Source organism: Hoplias malabaricus, chromosome 14 (assembly GCF_029633855.1).
Source record: "Hoplias malabaricus isolate fHopMal1 chromosome 14, fHopMal1.hap1, whole genome shotgun sequence".
In the NCBI taxonomy this organism is placed as follows: Eukaryota; Metazoa; Chordata; class Actinopteri; order Characiformes; family Erythrinidae; genus Hoplias; species Hoplias malabaricus.
In genome coordinates, this window is record NC_089813.1 from 12105196 (window position 1) to 12131705 (window position 26510).

General features: G+C 38.8%; 2 protein-coding genes across 5 annotated transcripts in view; both read right to left on the reverse strand.

Moving 5' to 3' along the window:
• Positions 1-1107: 1107 nt before the first annotated feature.
• Positions 1108-21271, reverse strand: brpf1 (bromodomain and PHD finger containing, 1). The gene is made up of 16 exons (XM_066643366.1): positions 21010-21271; positions 18796-19576; positions 17830-18015; positions 16746-17033; positions 14415-14926; positions 13288-13459; positions 12953-13084; positions 12347-12475; positions 11612-11993; positions 10401-10706; positions 9705-9983; positions 8660-8807; positions 7687-7820; positions 6752-6867; positions 6055-6209; positions 1108-3365 (listed from the first exon to the last, which is right to left on the reverse strand). The coding sequence occupies exons 2-16, from the start codon at positions 19534-19536 to the stop codon at positions 3182-3184; spliced, it is 3864 nt and encodes a 1287-aa protein (XP_066499463.1). The 5' UTR covers positions 19537-19576; positions 21010-21271; the 3' UTR covers positions 1108-3181.
• A 986-nt stretch (positions 21272-22257) lies between these two features.
• The window catches only part of LOC136665689 (serine/threonine-protein kinase WNK2-like), a 61258-nt gene continuing 57005 nt past the window's right edge, over positions 22258-26510 (reverse strand). For all 4 annotated transcript variants that reach the window (XM_066643364.1, XM_066643363.1, XM_066643362.1 and 1 more), the window contains one exon: positions 22258-25601. In XM_066643364.1, the coding sequence (XP_066499461.1) occupies positions 25242-25601 (360 nt within the window). In that variant the 3' untranslated portion in view covers positions 22258-25241. The remainder of the gene's footprint in view (positions 25602-26510) is intronic.

The following is a 26510-nucleotide window of genomic DNA, read 5'->3' on the forward strand; positions in this document are numbered from 1 at the left end:
CTGCTGAATACATAACCTTGCTCTTGTGATAACTCAAGCAATTAAACCATCAACATTTTACGGTTTAACTGAATGAGCTTAGGGCAGCATGGTGATGCAGCAGGTAAGTGTCGCAGTCACACAGCTCCAGAGACCTGGAGGTTGTGGGTTCGAGTCCTGCTCCAGGTGACTGTTTGTGAGGCGTTTGTGTGTTCTCCCAGTGTCCACGTGGGTTTCCTCTGGGTGCTCCGGTTTCCTCCCACAGTCCAAAAACACACGTTAGTAGGTGGATTGGTGACTAAGGTGTGTGTTGCCCTGTGAAGGACTGGCGCCCCCTCCAGGGTGTATTCCCGCTTTGTGCCCAATGACTCCAGGTAGGCTCTGGACCCACCGCGACCCTGAACTGGATAAGCGGTTACAGATAATGAATGAATGAGCTTGCACACTTAATTTAGTCTTACTGCAAGAGCCTCTTGGAGGACTCCATGACACACCCACCCACAAATGAATCGATCAGCTGCCTGAAGATTGTTGAAGCTAAACCAGATGTAAATTACAATATTGTTCCTAAGATGGACAAGCCTACAGAAAATTCAGGCCTCAGCTTAGCAGCTCATGTTGTCATTAGCTACGCAACATAGATCATTTGGCCACTTAAGGTTCGTCCCTTTGATCATCTTTTAAGGAAGGAATCAGAAGCACAGTAATCATTACAAAATATCACAATGTTGTGCGCCATTACATATGTCTCCAACTCCTCAAAATCACATAGTTCAGCTTTAAATCTGTGTAGCTATTTCAGGCATTGTAATGGATAATTAAAGGATACAATAAAAATAGGGGCCTTAAATCTATAACAAATATACATGGGGCCATACTACATTATATGTTTTTTTTTCTATTAATTCTAGTGGTGATCAGCCCTCTCAGCTCCTTGAAAACAAATATTTGCTCTAGTGCAACATTAAAGAAACAATCACTGGAAATGTCATGGATCAACACATTTGGTGTAAATGGTGAAAATGTTTCTATTTGATTTTTAGCAGAAACTTTACTTCAAATATTTCAAACATTTCAGGATCATGTTTCCATGAGACCACCCCTCCAAAAAATAAACATTTTTCAACACAGGCATAAAAAACTCAAGCATTTTGTTTTTTATTAAATTCTATCTTAGGTTTTCTTTTATATATAAAAGTTCTACAGTGACAGGACTGGCAAGAGACCAGACAACAGAACCCCGCCCCCATTTTGTCCTTCAGAGTACACAATACAGTCCACGAGAAAAATACAAAATCGGCTGAGAGACAACAAATACACCAGGACACAAGAACTGTGGGAGTGGAGTTGTGTGTAGTGTGCAAGTGTGTATGTGTAAGGATGGGGACTGACATCGTATTGTGTGGACAAATAAATAAAGGATCATTCTTCAGTCGTGAATTGCTTTTATCTCATTCTCACCCATACTCGCTTGCCCAATCTATCACATTGGTTCTGAATCACACAGCAACACCAGTCACATATGGATGAACACACACACCTTTTCTTATGTCTCACTCAGTTTCATATTCAGTCGTCCACATGATTGGTTTTGTGGTTGTACGTTGTGTTGGAATGTTATGGCTGCACAACTAAGACTGCAGACGTTTGCATTTTGTGTACTTTAAGCTTCTCGATCATTAACAGATCCAGACGAGTTCCTGGTGGGTGAATCAAGGCTTTCAAACCACTACAACAATCAGTCTGGTCAAATGTAATGCAAGCCCATGATATTCAACTTTTTTGTACAGAATTTGTACACTAGTTTTCAAAAGTTTGGAATCACTGTAATGTTTGATTATATAAAAACAACCAGGTTGCAAGACAAATTCACAGTCTTCACAACATCTGTAGAACACAAGAAAGTAGTAAGATGAAACATCAGATCTGTCTGGACTGAACAGAACTGCAGAATGCTGTAAAATGACTGAGAAAGCTGTATAGCTCTGAGGAGTTATGAATATATGATAAAATGAATATTCATATCGCATATTTCAAAACTGATAATTAATACTCATGATACAAATTTGTGCAAGTAGATAATTACAGTATATTATTATTCATAATTTAAGATGTACTTCTTCACAAAAAAAATGTATTCAACATTTAAAAATATACTTGGATTAAATATTTTGTAATATTTTATTGCAATTTATACAGCATCTGAAATGTCATCAGAAAAAAAGCTTGTGCAAAATTACTAGGATGTGGTTCTGTGACCCCTTGCTTTAAAAACATTAACTGTCAGGTAAGTACTGCACCAGTTTCTTGACCCATTTCTGAATTTTATCTGCTGTTCCCAACTGAGAACCTGGTATGAGGTCTGTCTGTCAAACTATTTAAGGTCTTTCTTTATTTATACAGTATAACAATACATAGCTGTTATCATAGAGTGTGGGAGGTGCCAGTGCTGTGTTTTACCTGAACATAATGCTTCAACAATTTTAGTGGAAATTTTGTGGGATAGGACAGAAAACTGGTGTTGCCCTTATCTGACAGGACTAATATTTCATTAAGGTGTCTGAATGTTAAGGAAGTATTACTGAGGAAGTCATTTTTTTTGTCTGGAAAGATTTTAAAAGTCAAGAGTTAAGATGGCAGGTGATTCCAAACATTTGAACAGTAGCGTAGCAGCATAACTCACCCATGAGGTTCAACACTAGTCTCAAACCCTGATGATGAAAAACTGCGCATTTGTAAATACTCATAATTCCTTGATCAATATTGCCGGTCCATATTAGATTAAACACTGGCTGTAGTGTGAGGTATGGGAGTAAATGTGTGTGTCTGTGTACCAATGAGCATGTGTGTGCTTGCGTGTGTGTTCACTATCTAGACATGGAACTGCCCTTTTACCCGTGACACAGAGAACCTCTCTAAAATATATTCTACCACATTATATATTTACACTCATGGACTCACATAAGACTTGACAACATACACCAGACTCCTGACCCCTGCCTCCAGACCATCACCACCACAAACCAAACCCTGTGCCCAAACTAGCTTTAGCACCAAAGAGCCAGGTTGTGTGGAACTGTGTGTACGTGTGAATGTGAGTGTATGCGCTATATGTGTGATTTCTATTTATGCAAACTGATCATGTCAGGAGTACATGCAGCCTTGCTCACTGTGTGTGAGCTATGAAAGTGTGTGAGTGTGTTCAGTCACTGTCGCTGGTATCACTGCTGGGATCTCCCTGCACTTTGTTGCGGTGCTGCATGGCGCGGTGATATGCCACCTGGACCGACTTTCGAATGTTGGACTTCCTGCCTTCCAGCATCTTCTCTTTATCCAGCTCCTGATCTACTCCCAGAGGAACTAGCTTAGAGCGAGGTAACCATTGCCTATACAGAACACACACACAAAAAGAGGGTTAAAGGTATAATGTCAATGTCAAATGTTTGACGTAGGCTGTACAAAATGGTGACTTTCTTTTTTTTTGTATTCAATCATTAAAATACAAGTGGCTAAATTCCCTAATTAACAGTCTTGCTTTCAAGCTCATCTAATGAGAGAAAAACATTACTCACTGCTGCCCTCTAAGGGTGCTCTACCATGTCAGATGTTTAATTGTAATTTAATAATAAATACAACTTTAATTGTTCTCTTAAGATCAATGATGTGGGTTCTGCTCCTTTTCAAAGCAACTCAACTGATGAAAACGCACCTTATTCCCATTATGTTGGTTGCAATTTAAAGGAACACTAGGTACTATTTTTACCTCTAAATAAGTTTCAAAATCACTGTGATGATCTTCTGTAGTAGCTGATCAAAGCTCAGGACTGCAGAAACGGCACTATGTAACTTATAGAGGAAGGTAGGAAACCATGCCCTCACTCCCCACTCTCCTTGATTTCAGGAGTGTTATAAAAGTGAATTACACTCAGAACTGTAGGTGGAGGCCAGGAGACAAAATACCAAATCTTACATACTGTTCCTATAATAATGGATACAACAAAGGAATCAGGCATTTTCTCCAAATGATTCTTCTTCGGCCTTTAGATTAACACCTAGTGGCTTGGATGTGTGCTATAGGTCTATTAATGTTACTTTTCTGTAAGTGTTACCTAAACTAGCTTCTGACAAAAGCACGCCTCATTTGTATCTTGAAAGGTTGGAATATGATACATTTGATTTTGCCAAACTAGTTTAAAATATACACAATCTTGTCACTGCATCAGTGTTTTTAACTACTCTGCTCCATTTCAGTTTTCTGCATTTCAGCACTATGTCTTTTGCTTATTTCCTCTGCCCTATTTACCAGACTTTGTTCTTCAACCCAGGAAGCACACGAGTCAGAGTGCTGCTTTGTGCTTTTCAAAAAGGTTGGCATTGTACTGTGGGCTAAAAGAAGTATTTCACTTTGAAGTATACTGAATGGAAACTGCTATTGTTGCAAATTGTTGTTATTGTCTACCCAGGTACAGTTTAACATACTATCAATTATGCCTTTGCTAGCATTTTAATGCTCATATGCCATGCCGAAGAAGCTTGCTATTGTGGTACCGATAAAACACAATTTGTGCTGTTCAGTGAATCGACTGGTTTAAAGCTCCATTAAATAAAAATACAGGGTCAAATCAACTTTAAAAAAATAAATAAATAAATGAACCAATTTAAATGCCAAATACATGTGTTAGACATTACCTAAAATCATCACATACAGCAATTAGCTTTTTGACCTGCAGCAGAATAATTACTTCAAGAAAGATTTTAAGAGAAACTGCCAATAACGTGCTTGTCTAAGTCTATAAAACACTTTGAAAAACTGGCACAAATTAAACACCAAAAAAAAGGAAGCAAAAAAGTGATATCAAGTCACAGAATAGATGAACTGCATTCACAAGCCTATAATAGGCAATCAAATGTTACCCCAAGAAGAAAATATAGTGTCATGTGTTCAGAAGGAATTACATCTGGACTGACTTGAAGTATCAATGTAAAGAAACACGGGGATGATTATGAATTACAAACTAATTATCCAAATGTAATGATATTTTATCCTAATATCAAATAAGATGCTTTTTTTTTTAATGGTGATACTTTACAAATTATTTTGCATTCATTTTACGCTCCATGATGTAACAGTCAAAAAAGCTGCACTGTTTTTTAAGCAGTATTCATGCAGTATTATGTTGTGACCAGGTACCATATACGATCAAGAACCCTACATTTTTTGTTAGTTACTCCACATTGGTGCTGTGGATTGCTACAATGTATGCCAGTAGTTGCCACGAGACCTGGTTTTATATCATCACACTAGCCAATATAAGCAGAAAACCTTCAAATGTTCACACAAATAAAGTTCTCTTCTTCTGGCCATTTAGAGTAAATACTCTGTTTTAAACTTGATTTTCTAGTCCTAGAAGATTGGATTTTTAGGCTAGAAACTGAACATACAAACTGCTAAGAAACATTTTTAGACATACAGACAGCATTAAGCAGAATTTTAAGTGAGTATTAACCAGCCATAACCAACTGTTTTCATTAGAAAAAAATTTGTTTTGGACTCCACCTTGTTTCTACACTCACTGTCCATTTTATCAGTTCCACTGACGATTCAAAAGCATGTTGTAGTTCTATAATTAAAGAATGTACAACCTGTTGTTAAATGTGTGTTGTGCTGGTAGGAGTGGATCAGACACAGCAGTGCCGCAGGACTTATTTAATCCCTCAGTGTCACTGCTGGACTGACAATAATCCACCAACCAAAATATCTAGCAAACAATGTCCTGTGTCCACCGATGAAGGACTAGAGGATGACCAACACACACTGCAGCAACAGATGAGCTACTGTCACTGACTTTACATGGTGGACCAACAAGGTAGGAGTGTCTAATGAGGATTGTAATCGTTTCTAAACATGTATATTATGTATATAAATGTCAAATTGTGGGAATTATTTTTATTATTATTAAGTTGGGGTTCTCAAATCATATTTCACAGCCCTGCCACACCATCTGGTTCCAAGCGGTCAGCAAAAAAAAAACAAATTTCAAGAAAGATCTAATAAAGAAAGAAATTAATACGCACCATGTTCTCTTGTTATCAAAGAAGAGCACAAGGAAGAGATGTTCCTGCGCTTCCTGGGTCATCTGCTCACCCAGCTTCAGCACCTCCAGAGGAGGAACAGGGATGGGAACGCCTCGGTGGAATACACCTTCCCGTGGCATCTTAGGGTCAATAATCTGAGAGAAAGTGAAAGATAGCCTGCTTTAGTACCTAGCATATTTAGTATTTTGAGCAATTTGTTTAATGATCAGTGTCCGAACTAACTTTTAACAATTTTACTGTAATTCATGCCATCTCCAGGTTTGGAAACTGTCAAATCCTGTATTCTTTTACTCATGACTGCTTAGTGTACCTGTCCAACATCACATCTCAATGAACCGAGGATTGTAAATGTATTCTCTTCCTTTAAATACTATTTGGAATAGTTTAGTCTGGAAAATATTTGATACCAACAAATCACCACGGGCTCCATTTTGTGCACAACAGGTCAAATGAAGTGTCTTTATAAAGACAAATGTAAATGTGAGAAAATTATAAAGGGAGGGGGGAGGAAAAAATATGTTATATTATATATACAAAAAAATATATTTGGGGATATATTATGTTTTTGATGGGATGTTTACAGAATGTATTATTTGAAGTGTGTAGGTGTGTGTTCAGTGGGTGTGTCTGTGCTAAAGAAGTGTGCTGAGTGAGTCAGTACATTGAAAACAATTACCAGAGCAGGGTAAGATGGATATCCTCGACATTTGGCCCATACTAAGTCAAGTGCATCTAGGCTCGAATAGTCTGTGGAACTCATCCAGCAGCCCGACCTTCCCCTTCCTCGAACCACTGGAACACACAACACACATTAGACACAATTCTAAATATACAATATACAGTAGGGAGCAGAAGTCTTAGGCACCTAAGATAATTATATATATTTAAACTAATGCCTTCTGAATAAGTGTGGTGCTTGTATAAATTTATATATTATCACAGTAAATACAAATAATAATAACAATATAAAACAAATAAGAAAAATAAGTTCAAATTCTCTTTGATTGCATGAATTTGTTAAATGAACAGCACACGTTATTTAAAATCATTACTAACCAACACATTCTCACACAGAATATCACACTTAATGGAATAAAGATACTTAGATGTGGTTTAATTCAAATTTTTTTTACCAAATGAACACTTACTGCTCATTTTTTTAAAATCTGATCATTTCTGGTGACTAAAACTTTTGCACAGTACTGTATGTCCAAACTTTTGCAGACTGACCACCTGCATACGAGTTTGAAATTATTACGCCCAATTCCAAGTGTAGACTAGAGTGATTTTAAAAAACAACAACAAAAAGCAAGCACTGGGCTGCAAATCGTGGCTACACATTGTACTTGTAAAATTGAATATGTTGGGAACAGACACTGTAACCATTCCAAAAACATATCCCCGTTTGAAAATGAAGAGTATTAGAATACTGAAATGTGAATATAGTTTATGAACATTTTTAAAATGTGAATTAAATCACAAAAGTAAAATAACAAAGAAACACACTGATTTCAGATACACTTTTATTGTAATAATACATGCACCTTTGCTGGAATATTTGTATATTCACATAACCGTGAATATATGCAATAGCTTAGTGGATAAACTCACAGTGGGAAACTCCTCTGGCTCCTCCCACGGAGTAGGAGTCATTCTCTGTTCCTGACGTTTCCTCACTGCTGTCCTCCTGAAATACTGAGCGTGAAAAAGAGGGCTTGCCTCGGCCCTGCTTTGAGGGAGTGGTGCTGATAGGTTGACAGATATATGGATAAGTAGAAAGAGAAAGAGAGAGAGAGAGAGAAAGAGAAGTCAGAAATTATGTTTTTTTTAAAAAAAGGTGTTAGTTTTGCTTATTCATGAATACATTTCTGAATGTATACAGGTGTGAACTGCTTGGAAAATGTCTATGTACACACTACCATTTCAGACCTGACTCAAAATAGAAGTAAAACCTTAAAGAGCAGTTTCCTTTTTCTCGAAATGGTTCAGATTAAAAACATGTACTGCTTGGCTCAACGACAGTGAAGAAGCTGTTGCGACAACAGTTTGTTGTTATGTCTCATTAGCATAGTGATTTGCTAGGCTTGTAAAACTGTTACTTTACTCCATTTTGCCTCAAACAGTACTCAAATCATAAGGCTGACAAATACAAATCATAGACATTGATGTTATTTTCTGAACAATAGACTTGAATCACTGAATGCACTGAGAAGCAGAAAATACAAACTACTAAGACAGAAATTTTAAGACTGTAAATATATTCCCAAAGCCACCCTCAAAATCAAGTTTGGCCTTCATTTGTCTGTGACAGAACACATGATCTGGTTTTGATATTGATGCCATTAATATGAAACATTTATGTTTTATTTAATGATCAATATAGTCCATATATTAACTATATAATAATATCAATATATAATATCTTTTTCTGTTTCTAAATTTGTGGCTTTAAAAAGCATTATTATTAAGACAAAAGAAGATATTAATGCTGGTGCATAAGTACTGGGGCACTCAAAATTTCTGACAAATCTTAAACAAAAAAACTTTTGTGTGTTTGGCTCTGTTTGTGTGTACATATATGTACCTGGTCCTGTCAGAAGCTGCACTGCTGCTGCTGCTGCTGGTAGATTCTGAGTCAGAGCTGGAGCGTGGTAAACTCCGCTCGTTCCTGTACACACGGAAACTCTCTGTCACTGGCTGACTGCCACCATCAAAACCATTACTGGGGAGACCTAGGAGGCACACAGGGTGATAATTAATTTAATGAAGGCGTATAGATGTATTATATAATAAAATAATTATCATATATACACACACAAGATGCAATAGGGGAATCTGCTGGAGAACAAAAAGTATTTGTATATGCTTCTGCTCAGTGACACTGTTGAGTTCAATGAGAATATACCACTTAGCTGCAAGAGTTTTGCCAAATTACCTTTATTTCAGCATTCTTCCGTACATCATAACAAGCCTAACCCAACTAAGACATTGGGAACCTTAGAACCCTAGTTAAAGCTAGTATGTGAAGCATGCTAATTATGACGTCAGTTTCTGAGACTGCTATGTTATAGCACCCCCTGTAGGTGAATCTGCACCATATAGTCATCTAAATAATGGGTGAAGGATTGAGGTCTAGAGTGCAATACAGTTGAAGGATTTCCCACATGTAAAATGTCAACTAAATATGGAAATTAAGTGATGAGCTTAAGCAAAAAACTATGGAGGATTATGCCCCTCCAGGACCAAAGTTATTTGTGAATTCAGAGATAAATCTCACAAGGATTTTGATGACAAAAGTGTCTGATAACTAGGGTGCCATTCAACTTCTGTCAAACTCCTTAGGGGAAAGCTCTTTTTTTTACATTTTTTTTATCATTATTCTTGTATTTAAAACAGAAAAATATAGCTTTCACAAAAAGATAAGAACCCCACTTTTACAGTTATTGTCATCATGCAAACACTGATCATAATCAAGCAGTTCCTGAGAATGTTAGCTGTGTGGTTTAGCACTTCCTGCTGATAACACTGTAAACAAACTATAACAATTACATTTTTGAACAGCAGCAATTACATATTTCCACTGAATATACATGCTGCATTTAAAATATCATGTATGTATGTGTATGTACCTAGTATCAGGTGCTCATTTTCACTGTCGCTCTCTGAGCTGGAGCTGGAACGGGGGCTTCGAGGTCTCTTGCGCTGTCGGACAGAGGTCAGTAGAGGGAGCTGGGGTGGGCCAACAGGACTGGAGCTCACACTCCCAACACTGTGTAGCGTTTCTCGGTTCTTTGGGGGCCGGCCTGGCCTCTTGGGTGGGCCAGTGGCTTTAGGATTCTTTTTGGAAAAGAGGACCGATGTTCTACGGCCCACTTCAGACGCAAATGTGGAGGCAGACGCATTGATATCTACAAAGAAAAATGGGGGGAAAAAAGATTAATGTGTGTGCAGAGAAAGGGCTTAAATTTAATCTGAAATTTGTGATATTCCATTGGACATTTAAGGTGGCATGACCCAACAGGAGAGAAGCTCACTGTGTACTGTGTTTGTTTTTAACATTTTAAATTTCCCCTTCAGATAAAGATAACCACCTTTTTATTTTATTGCAAATCCCAAAAATGAGAAATGATAAACACTGAATGTCAACCAATCCATTTCTAACAGGAATTTTAAATCTGGACATATAGATGATAACGATTATGTGTAGACGAGGAGCCTTTTGTGTCTCAGTATTTATTTTAATAGAATTTATGGAATTCTCATGAAATTCAGTTTTGCAAAACTGCTGTGAGGGTGAAACCCAAAAATCCAGAATTAGGTGTCACCTTTTCCACCAATCTCCTGGCTACTGCTCTCCCCTCCTTCATCGTGACGATTTGTCCCTGAGGTGTGATGACCGAGGGTGGAGCCTCTCTCCCCAGAGGCTCCTGATTCACGGCTAGACATGCCACACACTCCATCACGCTGATGGGCTAGCTTCCGCTTAATAACCGTCATCTCTTTCCTCAGGGCTTTAGCTCTACGTGAGCGGCCGATGCTGTGCTTTCCTGAGCTGACCTCATCAAAACGCTCCTGTAAGATCCGCAGCTGTTCTTCCAAAGGCAATCGCCGTCGGTTCTCAACCAAAAGATCTGAGAGAGAGATAAACAAAGTTAAAATGTTTGCCATTTAAATAGCTTAGAACAATTTATTAGGACATTTTGAAACCATTGGAGTGTGCGACTTTTTGCTAATTTTTCAACTTTTTGCTACTACTCTCTGGGTATTTTTTATATTGGATAATGTGCATTATCAAGTAAATGCCAATTTCTGCAGGCTTTACAATAAAATTAGTTTGAAACTGATGAAAAAGCCTCTGCTGGCATTAGAATTCTATCAGTGTCTAAAAAGTTAACAATATATGAAGTACTAATTTATGAGTACTATATAAATAACAAAACCTGACTAACAAATTTGAATACATGAATGTTGGGTCAATAGATTATGCTGAGGAATATATGATGACTAGCTCTGAGTTGGGGTAAACAGGAAACACACTTAAATGTTCATGTGTAGTCATACTGCAAAAATACATAAAAAAAACAAAACTGAATTTCCAAGCAATCAGTGGGTTGCTGTTCTTACAAATATTAAGACATATACTAGTAAAACAACAACCTGTTTTGAAACCAGTGTGAAAACATTAACAAGCTTTAAACAGTGTGGCAAGAGAAATAATTTTTCCCTTGTAGATTTACCAAGATTAGCTTTCATGACTAGTTAGTTACATCGGAATGTCATCTCCAGTGCAAAACTAGATGAGCAATTTACAGATAAAAGAAATGATCAATTTACAATTTTGTCTTAAGTATGCAGAACATTTCACAAACACTGGTAAGACATGGGGCTATTAGCAATCTGTTGTTAATGTACAGAAAAAAAACTGTTAGGACTACAAAAGTGGAATACAGAAGGAAAAAACTGCAGGAAAACAGAGGCAAACATACAGAAAAAAAACAAAACATCCAAATTCAGAGAGTACTGATCGCTAACTCACCATCCTCGTTGACTGAAGGTGATCTTTCTCTTTCTCTTTCCCTCTCCCTTTCTCTCTCCCGCTCCCTCTCTCTCTCCCTCTCTCTCTCGCATGGAGACTCGGGGCTGGGTTCTCGTGGGAGATGCATGCCCGTTTCATAGTCGTAGCCGATTCTCTCAGCCTGCCGTCGAGCCTGCCTCAGAACAGCGCCCCCTGCCTCCCGCAGTCTCAGGGCTGCCCGGTAGAACACAGTGTCTTTGGCGTTGTATTTCAGACAGTTGTTGACGATAAGCATAAAATCTCCTTCAAAAGCTTCAAAGCTGAGATATTGATGAGACTCTAGACTTAGCCACATGGTCTGGAAATCCATCGGCTGCTCAATGTGATCCAGGTAGTCAGGGACCTAAGAGAGCAACACGCACACAAACAGTCAGTGTTCTTTAAATAGCTGAAGACATTCTTAGATTGCACAATGATATCAGGTTCATATTGGTTAACACCTGTAATTTGTAATACAAACTGCATTCATACCCATCTACAAATAAGTGTTAGATTTCTTTGTAACATAAATCCAGATATTCCCAAGTAACTGCATTGCTATAGACACAAATGAAAAGCACTGGATACTGGAATAGGGGAAAAATGACATATCAGTTCATTCATAATACATTACAAGAATACAGAAACCATCATGAAAACACATGATTCCTGAGTGTGAACTACGACTGTGGACCCAGGTATGTGAAACTGAAATACCTCATTCAGCGGGACTGGCTCGGTGAAGAAGTTGCTGGTGTCTCGTTCTTGCAGTTGTTCCAAAGTGTTCCTCAACAAGATCAGAAATGGAGTCAACTGCATCTCCAAGGCCATCTGCTGAATCTTAATCTACACAAACACACAAATCAGTTACACATACAACCCAACATCAGTTAAGCCATTTGTAGGATATTAAATTAGAACAAAGAGGCACAGTGGCACATTTGCCCCCCAGTGCTGGGATCTTGAGTTCAGGTCCAATCTGGGTGGAGATAAGGTGAATTTGCTTCTCAAATAACTGTCCTGGTGTGAGTGAATGAGTGTGTATGTGAATGAATCTGTGTATGCCATGATATGGACTACTGCTGCTTTATCTTGGGTGAATATGTAGTCCTCGATGCAGTCCTTTAGGTGGACGCTCCAAGTTGAGAGTATGCTGTGTGCATTTGGCTGCATCTTCTCCCCAGTGTATGTGTGGATTGAATGTTAAATGGAATGGCTTTCTGTGCAGTGTTTATTGAAAAGCGTCCTTGGGTGTCTACAAAAAGCACTATATAAATGCCTAACGATATATAAAAAATAAATAATTAAAAAACAGTGTCTTACCAACTCTCTCTTGATCTTCTCTCTTTTGCGGATGAGCTCTACCAGCAGTCTTGCTCTCTCCAAGTCATGCCTGAGTCTCTGCCAGGCCTTTAACTGCTCCTTCAGTGCTGCATGCTTCTCCTCACTGTCTCTCTACACACAAATTCACAAAAAGACCAAAGGGTGTTTGACAAAATATATTCTCTAAAAACTATACCACTTCCTCTATCTTAGTAAAACCAAATGTTAATATATTTCCTCACAGTTGCTACTGAGGTATTGAATTAAATTATCTTGTACATAACATATCATATAATAATATATATTGTATATAACATATGTGTGTGTGTGCTAACCGTGGCTACAGGAATGGGTTCCGGGTTGCGCTGGGACTGCAGGTGTGTCTGCAAGCGACGCAGCAGTGGGACACCATTGCGACTCTGTCTCTTTAAGGTCCAGTAGGCATGAAGTCTCTGCATGAACTGACTCTTTCTGGGTACCGTGAGGTTGGCTGTGATCTTACTCAGCCTTAAGGAGATGGAAAAAAAAGAAAGAGAGAAAAAGTATGTAGGTGAAGAGATGGGATATTCATAGCTCCAGCTTTGGAATTCAGTCTGAACCCAATTTCCATTTCCAAGACAAGACATTAAAAGTTGCTTAGCAAAGAAACAGAACAATCACTAGTAAAATAAAATGAAAAAATAATGCATTAAATAAATAAATAACTAGTTAGCAGTTTTCCAAAAATTAAGGTACAGAACAACTCTAGATCCTAATATTCTAATATCTTTTCTTAATATACTCAATTATGAAATGGCACCATTCATGAAGGAGTTGTTAAGGTCACAGTGACTTGCCCAGTGCACAACAGAAGGCAACATTCACCATCTATGGGTAAATGGAGTGACTTGAGCAACTCTGACTAAGGAGAGATTATTGGAGTCCAGGGGGCTTAATGTGGGCTGTTCCCATACCACAGTATCACAGGTGTACCAATAGGGGAGGAACTGTTAACAAACATCCACATGTGGCTGATCTGAGAGCCAAGAGCAAAATGTCCATTAACTAAAGAAGCTGCTGCATAGCGCATGGGTTGGGTTGCGTGTGGAGAATGTTCACCATATTGTGAAGTCTGTTCTCTGACCTCTATGCTGTTGGGAGTTGGTATCAAGCAAAAAATGAGGACAATTTGGGGATTCTTGAAAAGTGGTTTGAGAATCTCTGACCTGTGGTTGGAACATGCAGCCACTCATGCTCTTACTGCATGTTGGTGAAGAAAACAGGATAAATTTGAAGGTGCAAAATGGCAAATAAAAAAAATCCAAATATGAAATTTCAGCTCAACCATGAAAAAAAGAAATGACAGCCATATTGGACCCAATGTAAATAGCTGAGTTTCAACAAATATTCAACAAACAAGTGCCTGCCTGATCTTGTTGATATGCCTAAATGTATGTTTGTATGAAATATACATCGAGTGTACCTGTGCGGTGGTATGCATGGCACAGACACCACTGGCGCGGCTGCTCTCCTCTCTGCCAGGATTTTTCTCGCTCTCTTCATCTTCCTCCTAGATTTGGCTTTGGCTCGTTTGGCCCTCTCTGAACTCCACCCCTTCCCCTCCTCCTCTGCAGCAGCAGCAACATCTTCTTCATCCTCGGCCTCCCCCTCGCTGTGAGAAGTGCTGGCCCCGCCCACTCCCCCTAGGGGGCGGGCCGAGCCTGGAGGTGTGTGGATGTCACAGTAGGCTGTCTTGCGGACGCTGAAAGAAGTGCCGTTGGCACCCGTTTCTCGTACCGGCTCCATCTTCATATAGAGTCCGGCCTGCTGTGCACAGGTGACATGGAAGGCTGTGTAGCAGTTGGCTTTGTGGCACTGGATGCAAGCACCGGATCCTCGCTGCTTACAGATGTAGCATGTCAGCTTCCAGCGAGCTGGTGGGATGTGCTCAATGCTGTCAATGGGCTCCAGGAACACTGTGTTGGCAAAGCACACCTGGGAAGACAAAAAGAGGTTAAAATAGAGAACGAAGGACATCTTGAGACTGCTTAACAACTGGGCACTGTTTGTGGTGAGTGTGTGATGATGCAAACATGCAGTTCTCACACTGCTGAACGGATGTTTCACTTTCAAAAATCTGATATTTATAACTGGTATTTTAAGGGCCAAACCCAGCTACAAGGGTGAAATGCAAGTAACAGTGAATTATATTCTGAATATAATTGAAAGAGTCCCTTCACACCTTGCTGCACACCCACACATTGTGACAGCATATTACATAGCTCTGTCCGAAGCATACAAAACACTACACTACACTAGATTGTAGTAATGTAACCCTATACACAGAAATTTGGTGTTACTGAGCTCTCTGTACTGACATTATGGATTTTGACATTGTTCTACAATTTGGAATCACAATGTATATCATTCATTGCTGTCATTTTGCAATACATATTTAGTCGAAAACTGTAATCATTTTTTCAATGGAACGTATCAGGTTTGTTTCAGAATTATTACCAACAGGAACAAAGCAATTATAATTATATATGTTTTGGGTCACTTAGACATAATTAAATAATTTTGTAGGAAAAAACAAGAGTTCTGGATGTGAACTGGCTGTTTATTTAAATAATTAATGGGATCTGATTTAAGGACCTAATCTGTGGTGTTTTTCCAAGTAACTTAATCTTGTTCTTGTTCTTGGGTCCATAAAGTGCATCTATAAAAATATGTCTTGTCTTCTGAAAACCTTCTCAAAATCTTATAAATGTCTGCTTTGTTTCGCCAGTATTTCTCCACTTGTGCTGTGAATGTTTGGTCATAATAGTGGGTAACACTGTGGTAAGGATTCCCTATTCAGTCACAAAGCTGACCTGATATGCCCCACTGACACAGTTCGAGTATTTGTGGATTCTCAAGTTTATGTACAGCTGTATGAACCTAATCAATAATCCTAAAGATCTGTGACTGAATCATAAACACAAAACTCCTATTCAAAATCAAAAGCTTAAAAACACAACTGTCACAAGGCTGTGTAATTTAATAATAATAATATTAACATTTAAAAAAAGTTTGTGAAATAGCAATGGCATTAATATGTCACCAGTGTGGTTTTTGTATTTTTGTACATTTTCATTATGTTAGGTGTTAATGCATCCACAAATGTGTAAACCAATAGGAAAACTTCAGTGCACAAAAACATTCACAACATTGCAATTTTTTTGCTGTTAAAAAACAATACATGCTCAGCTTTAAAGGCAAGTCAGTTATAGAGGGCTTCCAAGCACTAGAATATTAAAACCACATCCAGAACATTTTTCGAGGATTATCATCTATCTGTGTAGTAGGGCTAAATGATTTGCCTGAAATTTATATCACAACATATTTGTTACTTCTTAAAGTTTCTTAAACAAACAAAAAAACATGATATCACAATCAAACATAAACCTCTTGGCTTTGTCAGTATTAATATTTTCAAACCAACTACAAAATTGAGTGCAACAAACTGATGGCAACACCCTGTAATGAAAGTCAGTCAGTGACAGATGCTGTAAATAATATTGAAATACATGTTTAAATTGCTTTTAATTTGATGTACATTGCTTTTATATTGATATTACATTACTGTCCAAACCTTCTACGGAGTATTTTTTTTTTCATTCTCAAAAGCTTAACGCCCAGTCTCAGTTCTGTTTCAAATGGAACCAAGGGTGCACAAATGTCTAGTGTAATCTCATCTCGATCTATTCACAACCCTCAAGCACATGAGCATGTGCACGCACAAACACACACACACACACACTCTCACACTCACCTCAGGTATCCACAGCGCACATACAACATGTGCCCATCGGGAGTCATCAGTCTGTTTAAATGCTCCACCCTTGTTAGGGCAGAGGGCACAGTCAACAGCTCTTGAGGGAGACTGCAGACAGCGGCGGCACAGCCACTGACCCTCTGGAATGTACGGGACCCCATAACACTCCTGATGCACCGCCAGGTTGCACATGTCACAGAACAGGATAACGTTACTGTTCTGGCACTCGCCATCATTACAGATGCAGCAAACAGCGTCCTCATCGATTAGAGAGTTGGGGTCACCCTGCGGGAAGATGGATGAGACAGTTGTGATGAGAATGAGTTTAAGAATGAGAGATTTTACAGCTTCAACGAACAGCGTTTTGGTCAACGTCAACGTCAACGTCAGGAGTGTTAAACATGTAACAAAATTAACTTTGAGTATACCTAACAGGGGCATCCTAGTACTGATGCAAGTTTGAGATATGTGAGTATTTGCTAATACATAACAATACTAATGTTCAACATTTCTTCTGAAGTCTGTTGTATAGACACCTCCTTCCCTGTTTGCTCAAGTATCAGCTCCTATTCCTTGAGAAAATCTTTTTATGAGATGTTGTAATGTGACTGTCAGAGTTGGACGGCACTCTGCCTCAAGAGCATTAGTGAAGTCAGGTTAGAGTCAGTTCAGTATCAGACTTCATACAGCAATCCATGACAATATGCTGAGATGTTCCTAGCAATTAACATGTATAATACAATGTAAAAATTAATGATAAAAACAATAAGTTCATCATTTTAAAAATACAAAGAGCAGAGTATGGGTATGTCACAATGTTTCTCTTATTTTGTGCAAAGAGTATATATGGTGGAAGGTGGGAAAGTTACATTGTTGTCACCAAGTTAGTACAACAACGGAGATGTTGTGGTTGAAATAGGAAATTGAACTCAAGCAATCAACCTATCTAGAAATGCTATAATGTGGCTAATAAATAAAACAAAGCCAATAAAGGGCAAATAGGCATTCCTCTACCCACTTGTGAAGCACATTCACAAGAAACTGACCAACGGTGAGATAAAACTGAAGAATAGCACTAAACCTTGTTGTGACTTTCAAAGTAGGACTCCTTCTCCAGGCGATCCATTAGGTACTCAAAGACCTCCTGAGGGATTGGCGTAACTCCCTCGCAGCGCCGCTTGTCATTCATAATGTCCAGCCAGATGTAGTCCTCCTCATCAATGTCGTACTCAACCTCTTCATCCAGCTCCTCCACAGATTTATCTATGTACCTGTGAGGACAAAATGGATAAAAATTCAGAGCTTTAAGATGTGAGAACTACAAGCTTCCATGTCCATATATCACCAACAAACAAAATACATCTTGGATGTCAAAAGAAATATTTGCATCTTCAAAATAGTAACTATACAGTATAAACTATAACCTAAACTATAAACTAAACTTTCAATAGAATTTATTGTAAAAAATAAGTGTATTCAAAATAATTATGGAGCATTTCTATTGGACAATTCATCATTCAATTTTCACACAAAAAGGACAACTGCTGTGTTCAAATGATGGAGAAAACAAAAACAGAGATACATGTTTTTCATTGGACAATGACGATATTCATGTTTATATTTTATTTTTATATTTTAAAATAGCTCATTACGTCAACAACTCTAACAATGGCTGTTTCACTATTTTGTCTGAAAATATTTTCTGAATCTTGCCTATAGTCCAGCACAAAAATGAATTTTGTAGAACAGAGGACACAAGTGCATCCTATGACCTCCTGCTCAAGCAGATGAATTAACTGGTTTGCCCATGCACACTTGTGTAGATTAGTTAAATTAAGAAAAAAAAAAAAAAACTAGTCAAACACTACATGTAGTTTTACTTTCTTCTTAAATCTGGATTTAATTGCAATTACATTTTAATTGCAGTGAAAGGCATTTGTTGCTTTACACAGGCTTGCCTAATATAGCTACCTAATATAAGATTAAATATATTTATATTTTATAGATTTTTCACAGAATTATTCTCTAAAAAGGAGCTGATGTGCAGGTACCTGTAATAAGACAATGGCCTTGGTGGCGCATCCGGCCTTTCTTGATCCAGTTCCCGGAAGACGGCTTCAGGCAGTTTCACAGCTGGACCAGCCATGTTACCATGATGATGTGAGCCCTCCTTCTTCTTCTCTTTACTCTTGTGCTTGCCTGATTTAGGTGTGGCTCCAGCCCCTTTTCCTCCATTGGCTGCTGCAGGAGTGTCTGGCCTGTCCTTGCAATTGCCCCCACCCTCAGTCCCACCTCCGTCACCTCCGTTACATGAAGAGGAGCCTCCTACCCCTGATGCGGGAGCATCTTCTGCATCACTATCCTCCTCAGAAACCACATCTAGGTCCTCAAAGATATTGATCCTGTGGACTTTGCCATGGATCTCCAGCTCAACCATACGCTGAGCTTGGGCATATGTCATCGTGTCCCTACCAGGAGATTCGGACGGCTCAGACTGATCCGCCGGACTGCCAGGTTCTGTATTTTGTCCAGGAACTCCAGGACCACCACCAGAGTCACCTCCATCACCTGAGCCGGACAGAGAAACCCTGGGCGGACGACCCTTACGCTTCTTCTGCGGCGTGGTTTGGGCAGGAGGGGGATTTTCATGGTCATAATGGTACAGGTGGTACTCGATTCCACTGTAGCTCTTATAGACTTTGCGGCAGGTTTCTACAGGACACTCGTAGGGTGGTTTGGTGGCCCGTAGGTTGTGGCAGAATGTTTTGACGTCAAAGTCCAGACCCATGCTGTCAGCGGACCCAGCAGGAAATATGTCCAGCTTACATCTGGGCAGTGGAATGAGAGAAGCAGAGTGAGTGTGTACTGTAAGTCTCTGTTCTACTGCGATTTTTTTTGTGCAACCATGCTTCACCACTTCTACATTTGCAGTCCTATGGTACTTTGCAATGCTTTTCTGGCCACCATCAGAAATAACACCCCACCATCAGTATTAATTTAGTGCCGAGATCGATCCACCGTGGAAATAATACCGGCTTTGTTCTAACCACTGAAGAACAGCGTGAAATGGGGTTAACAAAGTATACCAAGCAACAGATAGAATACAGTCTATAATTGTAGATGAACACTTATATGGTGAGGGAAGCTGATAAATGGACATTGAATGTGATATTGAAGTGAGATTTACATTTTTTAGGTCAGGCAATTTATAAAGTAACAAAAACTTTTGTATAAATGGTGCTTGCTGTAGACATGGTGTTTACTTTTGTTCAGTCAAATAAAAAAATATAGCCTACGTAGTTTGACCAGGTGATGTAAACCATATAAAAATCTGCAATAAATATAGGCATTCGTCAGTAAGTAAAAATCAGCAAAGATCTGTAATGTAACTAAATCTGTACTGTAATATAACTGATCCTACTTCTGTCAGACCAGTCATGTTGGAGCCAGTTAAGCTAATAGCTGAAAAGAAAAAGTTCTGCCCAAAATAACATACAAAGACGAAAATTCTGTACATATTATCAATAATAGGCTCCTCTGTTACTTTCTGAGGCTGAATTTCAGTTAAGAATTGCTGAGGGTGAGCAGGTGCTGTATAGGCGTGACAGCAGATGGATGTAAACAACCAACGCTCGCTAAGGATTTAGAAACAAACGGTCTGTGGACAACGTGTTCTCGTTTTTAGCACAAAATATCTACTACATAATTGGGCGGAAATATTTGAATGTCTAACAAATACCGGCAAAAATGTCTCAAAGACACACGTAGTGTTTAATCTGCTGCAGAGCGCCCTGTAACGTTTCCCTCCTTCGAATCCCTTCACTTCATGCTGTCTGAACAGAACATTCAAACCACGCAAATGTAACGGACACATTTTTAAACATTTAACACGGCAGGGCAATGTAGTGAGGAAACCTTAAATCAAATTCTCAAACCAGGTTTGGTGATAGTTTTATATAATACCAGCCTGAAATTGGCTCATCTGGAATTTTCCGTTCCACCTTAAAAGCCACAACAATTCCAGTTAGCCCACAAGGCGCCAGAAGGCAGCAGCGGCGCCATTTAAGGTGGACATAAAAATTGCGATAAATAGCTTGCGAAAAAGAAGCCAACTTCAGCACAATTTCTAAATGTAGCCTAGGGAATAATATGCCTTTCGCTGAATAAAAAAGGAACTTTAAACAAAGAGAGGAAACTCCTATTTAATGCAGTATATTCTCACCTCTAAATCAGATAGGAACTAGTAACATTAAACACTTACTCCTCCTCCTGCCTGTTGTCAACAGCAGCACAATACACAGCCGTCAAGGACTTAAATTACACTCCCAGTGTTTCAGTGAGTCTAAACTAATACTACAAAGGCGACAGTGCTTTAAATAAACAGTAAGAAAGAAGATCCCTGCTTTTGTTGTATAGATAATAATATTCAGGAACTGAAGCGAACAAAAGGGGCTACAAGTCTACAGTTGAACACCGTGGGCGCATGTTTGCACATTCGCCATTTAATGGCGACTGGCGAAATAGCGAACAAAATTCAACAGTGTAAAAATATACAAATTAATGTTATTAAAGGCAATAATACGAGTGTTAGAAAGGAGTTCACTTGGCGCCCTCGAGACTCAGTAAAACCGCGGCCTTTCAACCTTTCTATGTTTCAGTAAAGGTGTGGAAATCAACGAATGTGCTAATGCGGATCTGTAGATTTACTCGACTAAAGACTTGCGCCATTAATTTGAATTGAGCGCTTCAGAACAGCTCCAAAAGAGGGCGCTCTTTACACACCTAAACAACCCCCTTCTCTCTCCATATCTCTCACCCACACACACTACAAACAAGATTTCTCACTGTTTAATTTCTTTCTTTATTAAACGCTTTTGTTTTCCATACTCTGTGTTTGTGAGGGAGAAAAGGGGCATCAGTTCTAGTGCATCTCCCAAAAACCTGTCCGAGTTTAAACTTAAACACAATTACTCATACAGAAATGCATAAATTATGTCCAAAATCACCTAATTACATAACAGTAGCTTAGATATTTATCCACACGTTTGCCTTCACTGCATATGGGCAGATCTGTATGCAATTAGTCCTCACTTATCTCCATTTAACTCTATACTGCAAACCTGCAGCTCAAAAGACCCACCACAAAATCTGAAGGAATTCGTTCCTTGAGTTTATGACATCTCAAACCCTGGATGTCTGAATTCACCCATATGAGATTGTCTTTCCAACAGTGCAATTTCAAAGTAGAAATCCTCAGCCATGGCACTGGCTGCTTATTTTGCATGTGAAAACTAGTACATGCCTCCCTTTTATGTCATCATTTGTTCTCTTGCTTTCAATGTTTTGTGGCTTTTTAAACAATTCTGTCTTCTTTATATGATAGTAACACCACCTGAACTGATATATGTTTAGCTTAAAATAAATTGGTTCTTGGTAACATTTTTTTGAAAATTATACATATGCAGTCGTATGCACAAAAGATATAAAAAACAGACACTCCAGAATGCTATTATCAAGCACAAAATAATGTTTATTTTATTTCTTTAAACATATGCAGAATCTTTGTGATTGGAGTGCAGCTTGTTTGGGCTGTGCTGAGTAATGTAATGCAGACAGAGGTGGATTCTAGGCATAAGCAATCAAGAACAAAGCTTTGATGAAGAAAAAAAACCCCAAAACAACAAAAAACAGTAACAATAAATACTAACTCAGTTCCATATCCACTAATGGGTTACAGACTTGGCAAAAATGGATGCAAAATACAAATAACAGAGGACAGAAATCTCTTACTAGAAGTTTATCACCCAAAAGCAGAAGATTCTGCATAATAGCCTATATATAAAAAGTCCAATTCAAACTGAATTGATGGAATAATAAAGACAGAGTAGGGAAAGGCCCCAAAAGAAAAAAAATATATATATGAATAATAAAAATCAAATGAATAATACATACATTAATTACAGATGACCTGTACATTTCACAGCTTGGCAGAACCACAATTCACAACCTCCTTGAACATGGGGAAGAAAAAGTGGCTCCAGTTTTAAGAACTGTGTAGTGTAGAGCCTGACCATGCTGGTCCAAGTAACTGAGTGGCAAAGATCAGGCTTTGATTGTGGAAAGGGAAAAGTGCAGTTATATATCAGTGTCCTCAGGACTTTAGGCAATTGCTCTCAAAATCAGAAGTAATGCCTTTTAAACATCGTAAAATATCTAGAAAATAAATAAGCAAAAAGAAGAGAATGCAGAAATAATCTGGTGATCATTTGACCAATTCAAATTCCACTCACAAATGTGTACTTGAATAGTTTCGAGATTGAACAAGCTGGTAAGCTTTGAAGTGTAATCAAGCTTGTTTCATATCATTTCCAACATGGCTAGGTTTGATTAATAACTAACAGCAGTTTTACTAAATATGTAGTCACTCATTTATCTTTAGGTTTAATGGAATATTTGCCCAAAACACAGGAGTTGTTAAACCTCATAACTAAAAATAAGTACATTTGTGAGTAGAATATGGGTAGATCTATTACAGCTGTTTGTGACACACTAAAACACACATCAGCTCAAATGAGACTCAGTACTTTGTACGTATCTAAACATAACCCTGGTTTGTCAGACAAGGGTTGATGGTGTATTGCCTTGTGCACTGTACTGTATGCTTGTATGTCTACGGTCACTGTTGCTCACTGCTTCTTCTCTCTTAAATTAGATCACTCAGGACTAGCAGCAGTAAAAAGAAAAAAAAAATAGCTATCAGGAAAAAAAAAAAAAAAAATACTATCAGACAAAATAGACAATGTCTACTGATTGCACTGCCCTGCAAGAAAATAATACATGCATATTCAACATGCCAATCATTAGCTATAATAAGGGAAAAGAAAAATACTGAACTTATAGAAATACGGCTTAAATTCTAGTCACAATAGTAAGCGTATAGAATGCTAGGCAGTCCTGTATAGTGCCAAAATCAATGCTGGCCCCTGGTGTGTGGATAAGGCTTGTGGCAAGGCCGTTTCTAAAAGATTTTTGTCTTTATGTTTTTCGCTTTTTTAAAAATTTTGTTTCGTGAAACAGGGTGAAATTGCACTTAAATCTGTGTAGCTACACCGTTCCTTATCTTACACACCTGCTACATTCTGAGACACCCCCGACATACACACGCAATTTATCCAACACCTCCCCACCTCACGTTTACAAACAAAAATTAATAATGAACTGATTTGTAAACTTGTAAACTTTTTGAAAAGCATGCAACACACTTGCCCCAACACGTACAACGTTCCCAAGCACCACATGAATTATTACAGTTACAGGGATGGTATGGCTCCTGTAAAGAGCTCTTGTCTAATTTTAAGACAGCAATAGCATGCAAGAGACCAATGCCTCACATGGTTACGATGTTACAATTAACATGAGCAAACTCTCACATTGTGCTTGTAAACAGCTTTGTGCTGGGGCCTTAAATTATAATGTTGCCGTAGGTTTGAGTTAAGATGTCACATCTATTATCAAATTAAGAGCATGGCTCATGTAGTGCTTTATATGAAGAGCTGTTTAAAAATATAAACAATCTTTGAAAAAAAAAATAGGGGGGGGGTGAGAGATTGAATTAAGGACATAAAAGGGGCCAGCCTTTTTTAAAGCAGACTTGCTGATTTTACGTAGGGAAAGCTGTTTATCAAGGCACTACATTCTCCTTGAATCTCTCTTTATGTAGTGAAACTGCTATATGGTCTACTTTGTGTATATAGTGGACAATTATTTTAGTAACTGCTAAAATAAATGAAGAGTAACGACCAGAGCCACAGATTTGTAGTTGCATAACTACAGAGCAATGTTTAGGGCTAGTAACATTTGTACTATTATAAATATATGACTGAAAACCAAATTAGATGATGATGATTTTGTAAAATAATTTGAGTGTCCTTGTATCTTCAGCTCTGGTAACCACAATCAAAGACCTTTTTGATTATTCTCCACTAGGCCCACCAAACTGGAATTTGTGGAGCCATAGTGGAGGGGGGGGGGGTGACAAAAAATAAGACCATGTGAAATTATGACCAATTATGGCTGTAGAATTCATAAAGGCCATAGTGATAAAGTACAGACAAATGCAGACTTTTCACTCCCTCAAGCACACGTGCACATACACACACTATTTACAGGCTCTGGGGTTATGTACAGGTGCGTCTGCCATCAAAGGCAGAATGTTACTGACATCATTACCACTGGACCAATGCAAAAGAACTATATTGTAGTTTCACTGGGAGACCAAAATAACTTCAAACTGTATGTGAATGGAGACCCTTGGTGTAACAAACCTCTTACCAGTGACTCTAGGCAAGTAGGAAGTTACTGTTTTAGCCAAGGACAAGGTATCAATTCAAGACTGCTGTACATAACTTTGAATTACAAAGAAACACAATTTGCTGCAGTAATTGGCCCATGACATTGCTTGTGGAATGGGTAGGAGTATGTCTGGTGATGTAATCACACAGTCCTAGCGCTGCTGGGGCACACTGGGTTTTCTGAGCCATTCAGCCCCATGGGAAATGTTTGCAGTGAAGGGTTGGCCAGCGCGGGGAAGGGTACCATACTCGCTGTCCCAAGCATGTTCACTGGCCCCATTGTACCCACTGGACAGGGAATTCCAGACCACTGTGTTGAGTACCCAGGGTTTGGCATTACCCCTCCAAAAGGGCCAGTGGAGAGCAGATAGCCAGCAGGCTGGAGGACCGGTGAAGGTGTGGTGCTAAGGGCAGGGGGAACTGCTGGACCCAGAGCGGCTGATACAGGGCAGGGGAGTGGCAGCTGGAAGTTCAATGAGCTTGGAGGAACTGAAGCCCTCATCTGCACACAGGAAGCAGAAAAAAAAGATGCTGAAATAATCACATGGGAAGCATTCAAAACTACATACTAATCCTGTACTACCCAGACATGGGACATAGTAGGGCTGTGCCATATCGTATCGTGAGCAATAATCATTTTTTAAACAATAATAAGAAATCAGTATTGTGCTTATCATGATATTCTGACTTGTTTACATAATGATGAACATTTAATACGGCATACATTCATTATGTCATTTAGGCACAGCGAAAGGTACCGTGGAAATTTGCTCTGTGTTCAAAAATTTGCTTCAAAGGATGAGTGTCTACTGTTGTGAGAAGGTGGTTTGAATATAAAATATCAACATTATGAATATATTTTAATACTATTAGAACCTTGGTAAGTTATGGTTGTTTACAAAATAAGAAAATGTTTACACGGGCGGCACGGTGGCGCAGCAGGTAGTGTCGCAGTCACACAGCTCCAGGGACCTGGAGGTTGTGGGTTCGATTCCCGCTCCGGGTGACTGTCTGTGAGGAGTTGGTGTGTTCTCCCCGTGTCCGCGTGGGTTTCCTCCGGGTGCTCCGGTTTCCTCCCACAGTCCAAAAACACACGTTGCAGGTGGATTGGCGACTCTAAAGTGTCCGTAGGTGTGAGTGAATGTGTGTGTGTCTGTGTTGCCCTGTGAAGGACTGGCGTCCCCTCCAGGGTGTATTCCCGCCTTGCGCCCAATGATTCCAGGTAGGCTCTGGACCCCCCGCGACCCTAAATTGGATAAGCGGTTACAGATAATGGATGGATGGATGGAAAATGTTTACACATTTATTTATTGTTCTTTCTGAATGTTGGAAATTGTTAGATTTGTACTAAAAATCTTATTAAATATAATTTAAATCAGAAATTAAATGAATTATTACTTTAATATAATTC

Coding starts and splice junctions, on each gene's coding strand:
- brpf1 (XM_066643366.1), bottom strand. CDS start 19,536: ATGGGTCTGGACTTTGACGTCAAAACATTCTGCCACAACCTACGGGCC. Junction 13,460..14,414: donor CCATGCATACCACCGCACAG/GTACACTCGATG, acceptor CATCTCCTTAAG/GCTGAGTAAGATCACAGCCA. Junction 3,366..6,054: donor TTTGATAACAAGAGAACATG/GTGCGTATTAAT, acceptor TGTTCTGTATAG/GCAATGGTTACCTCGCTCTA.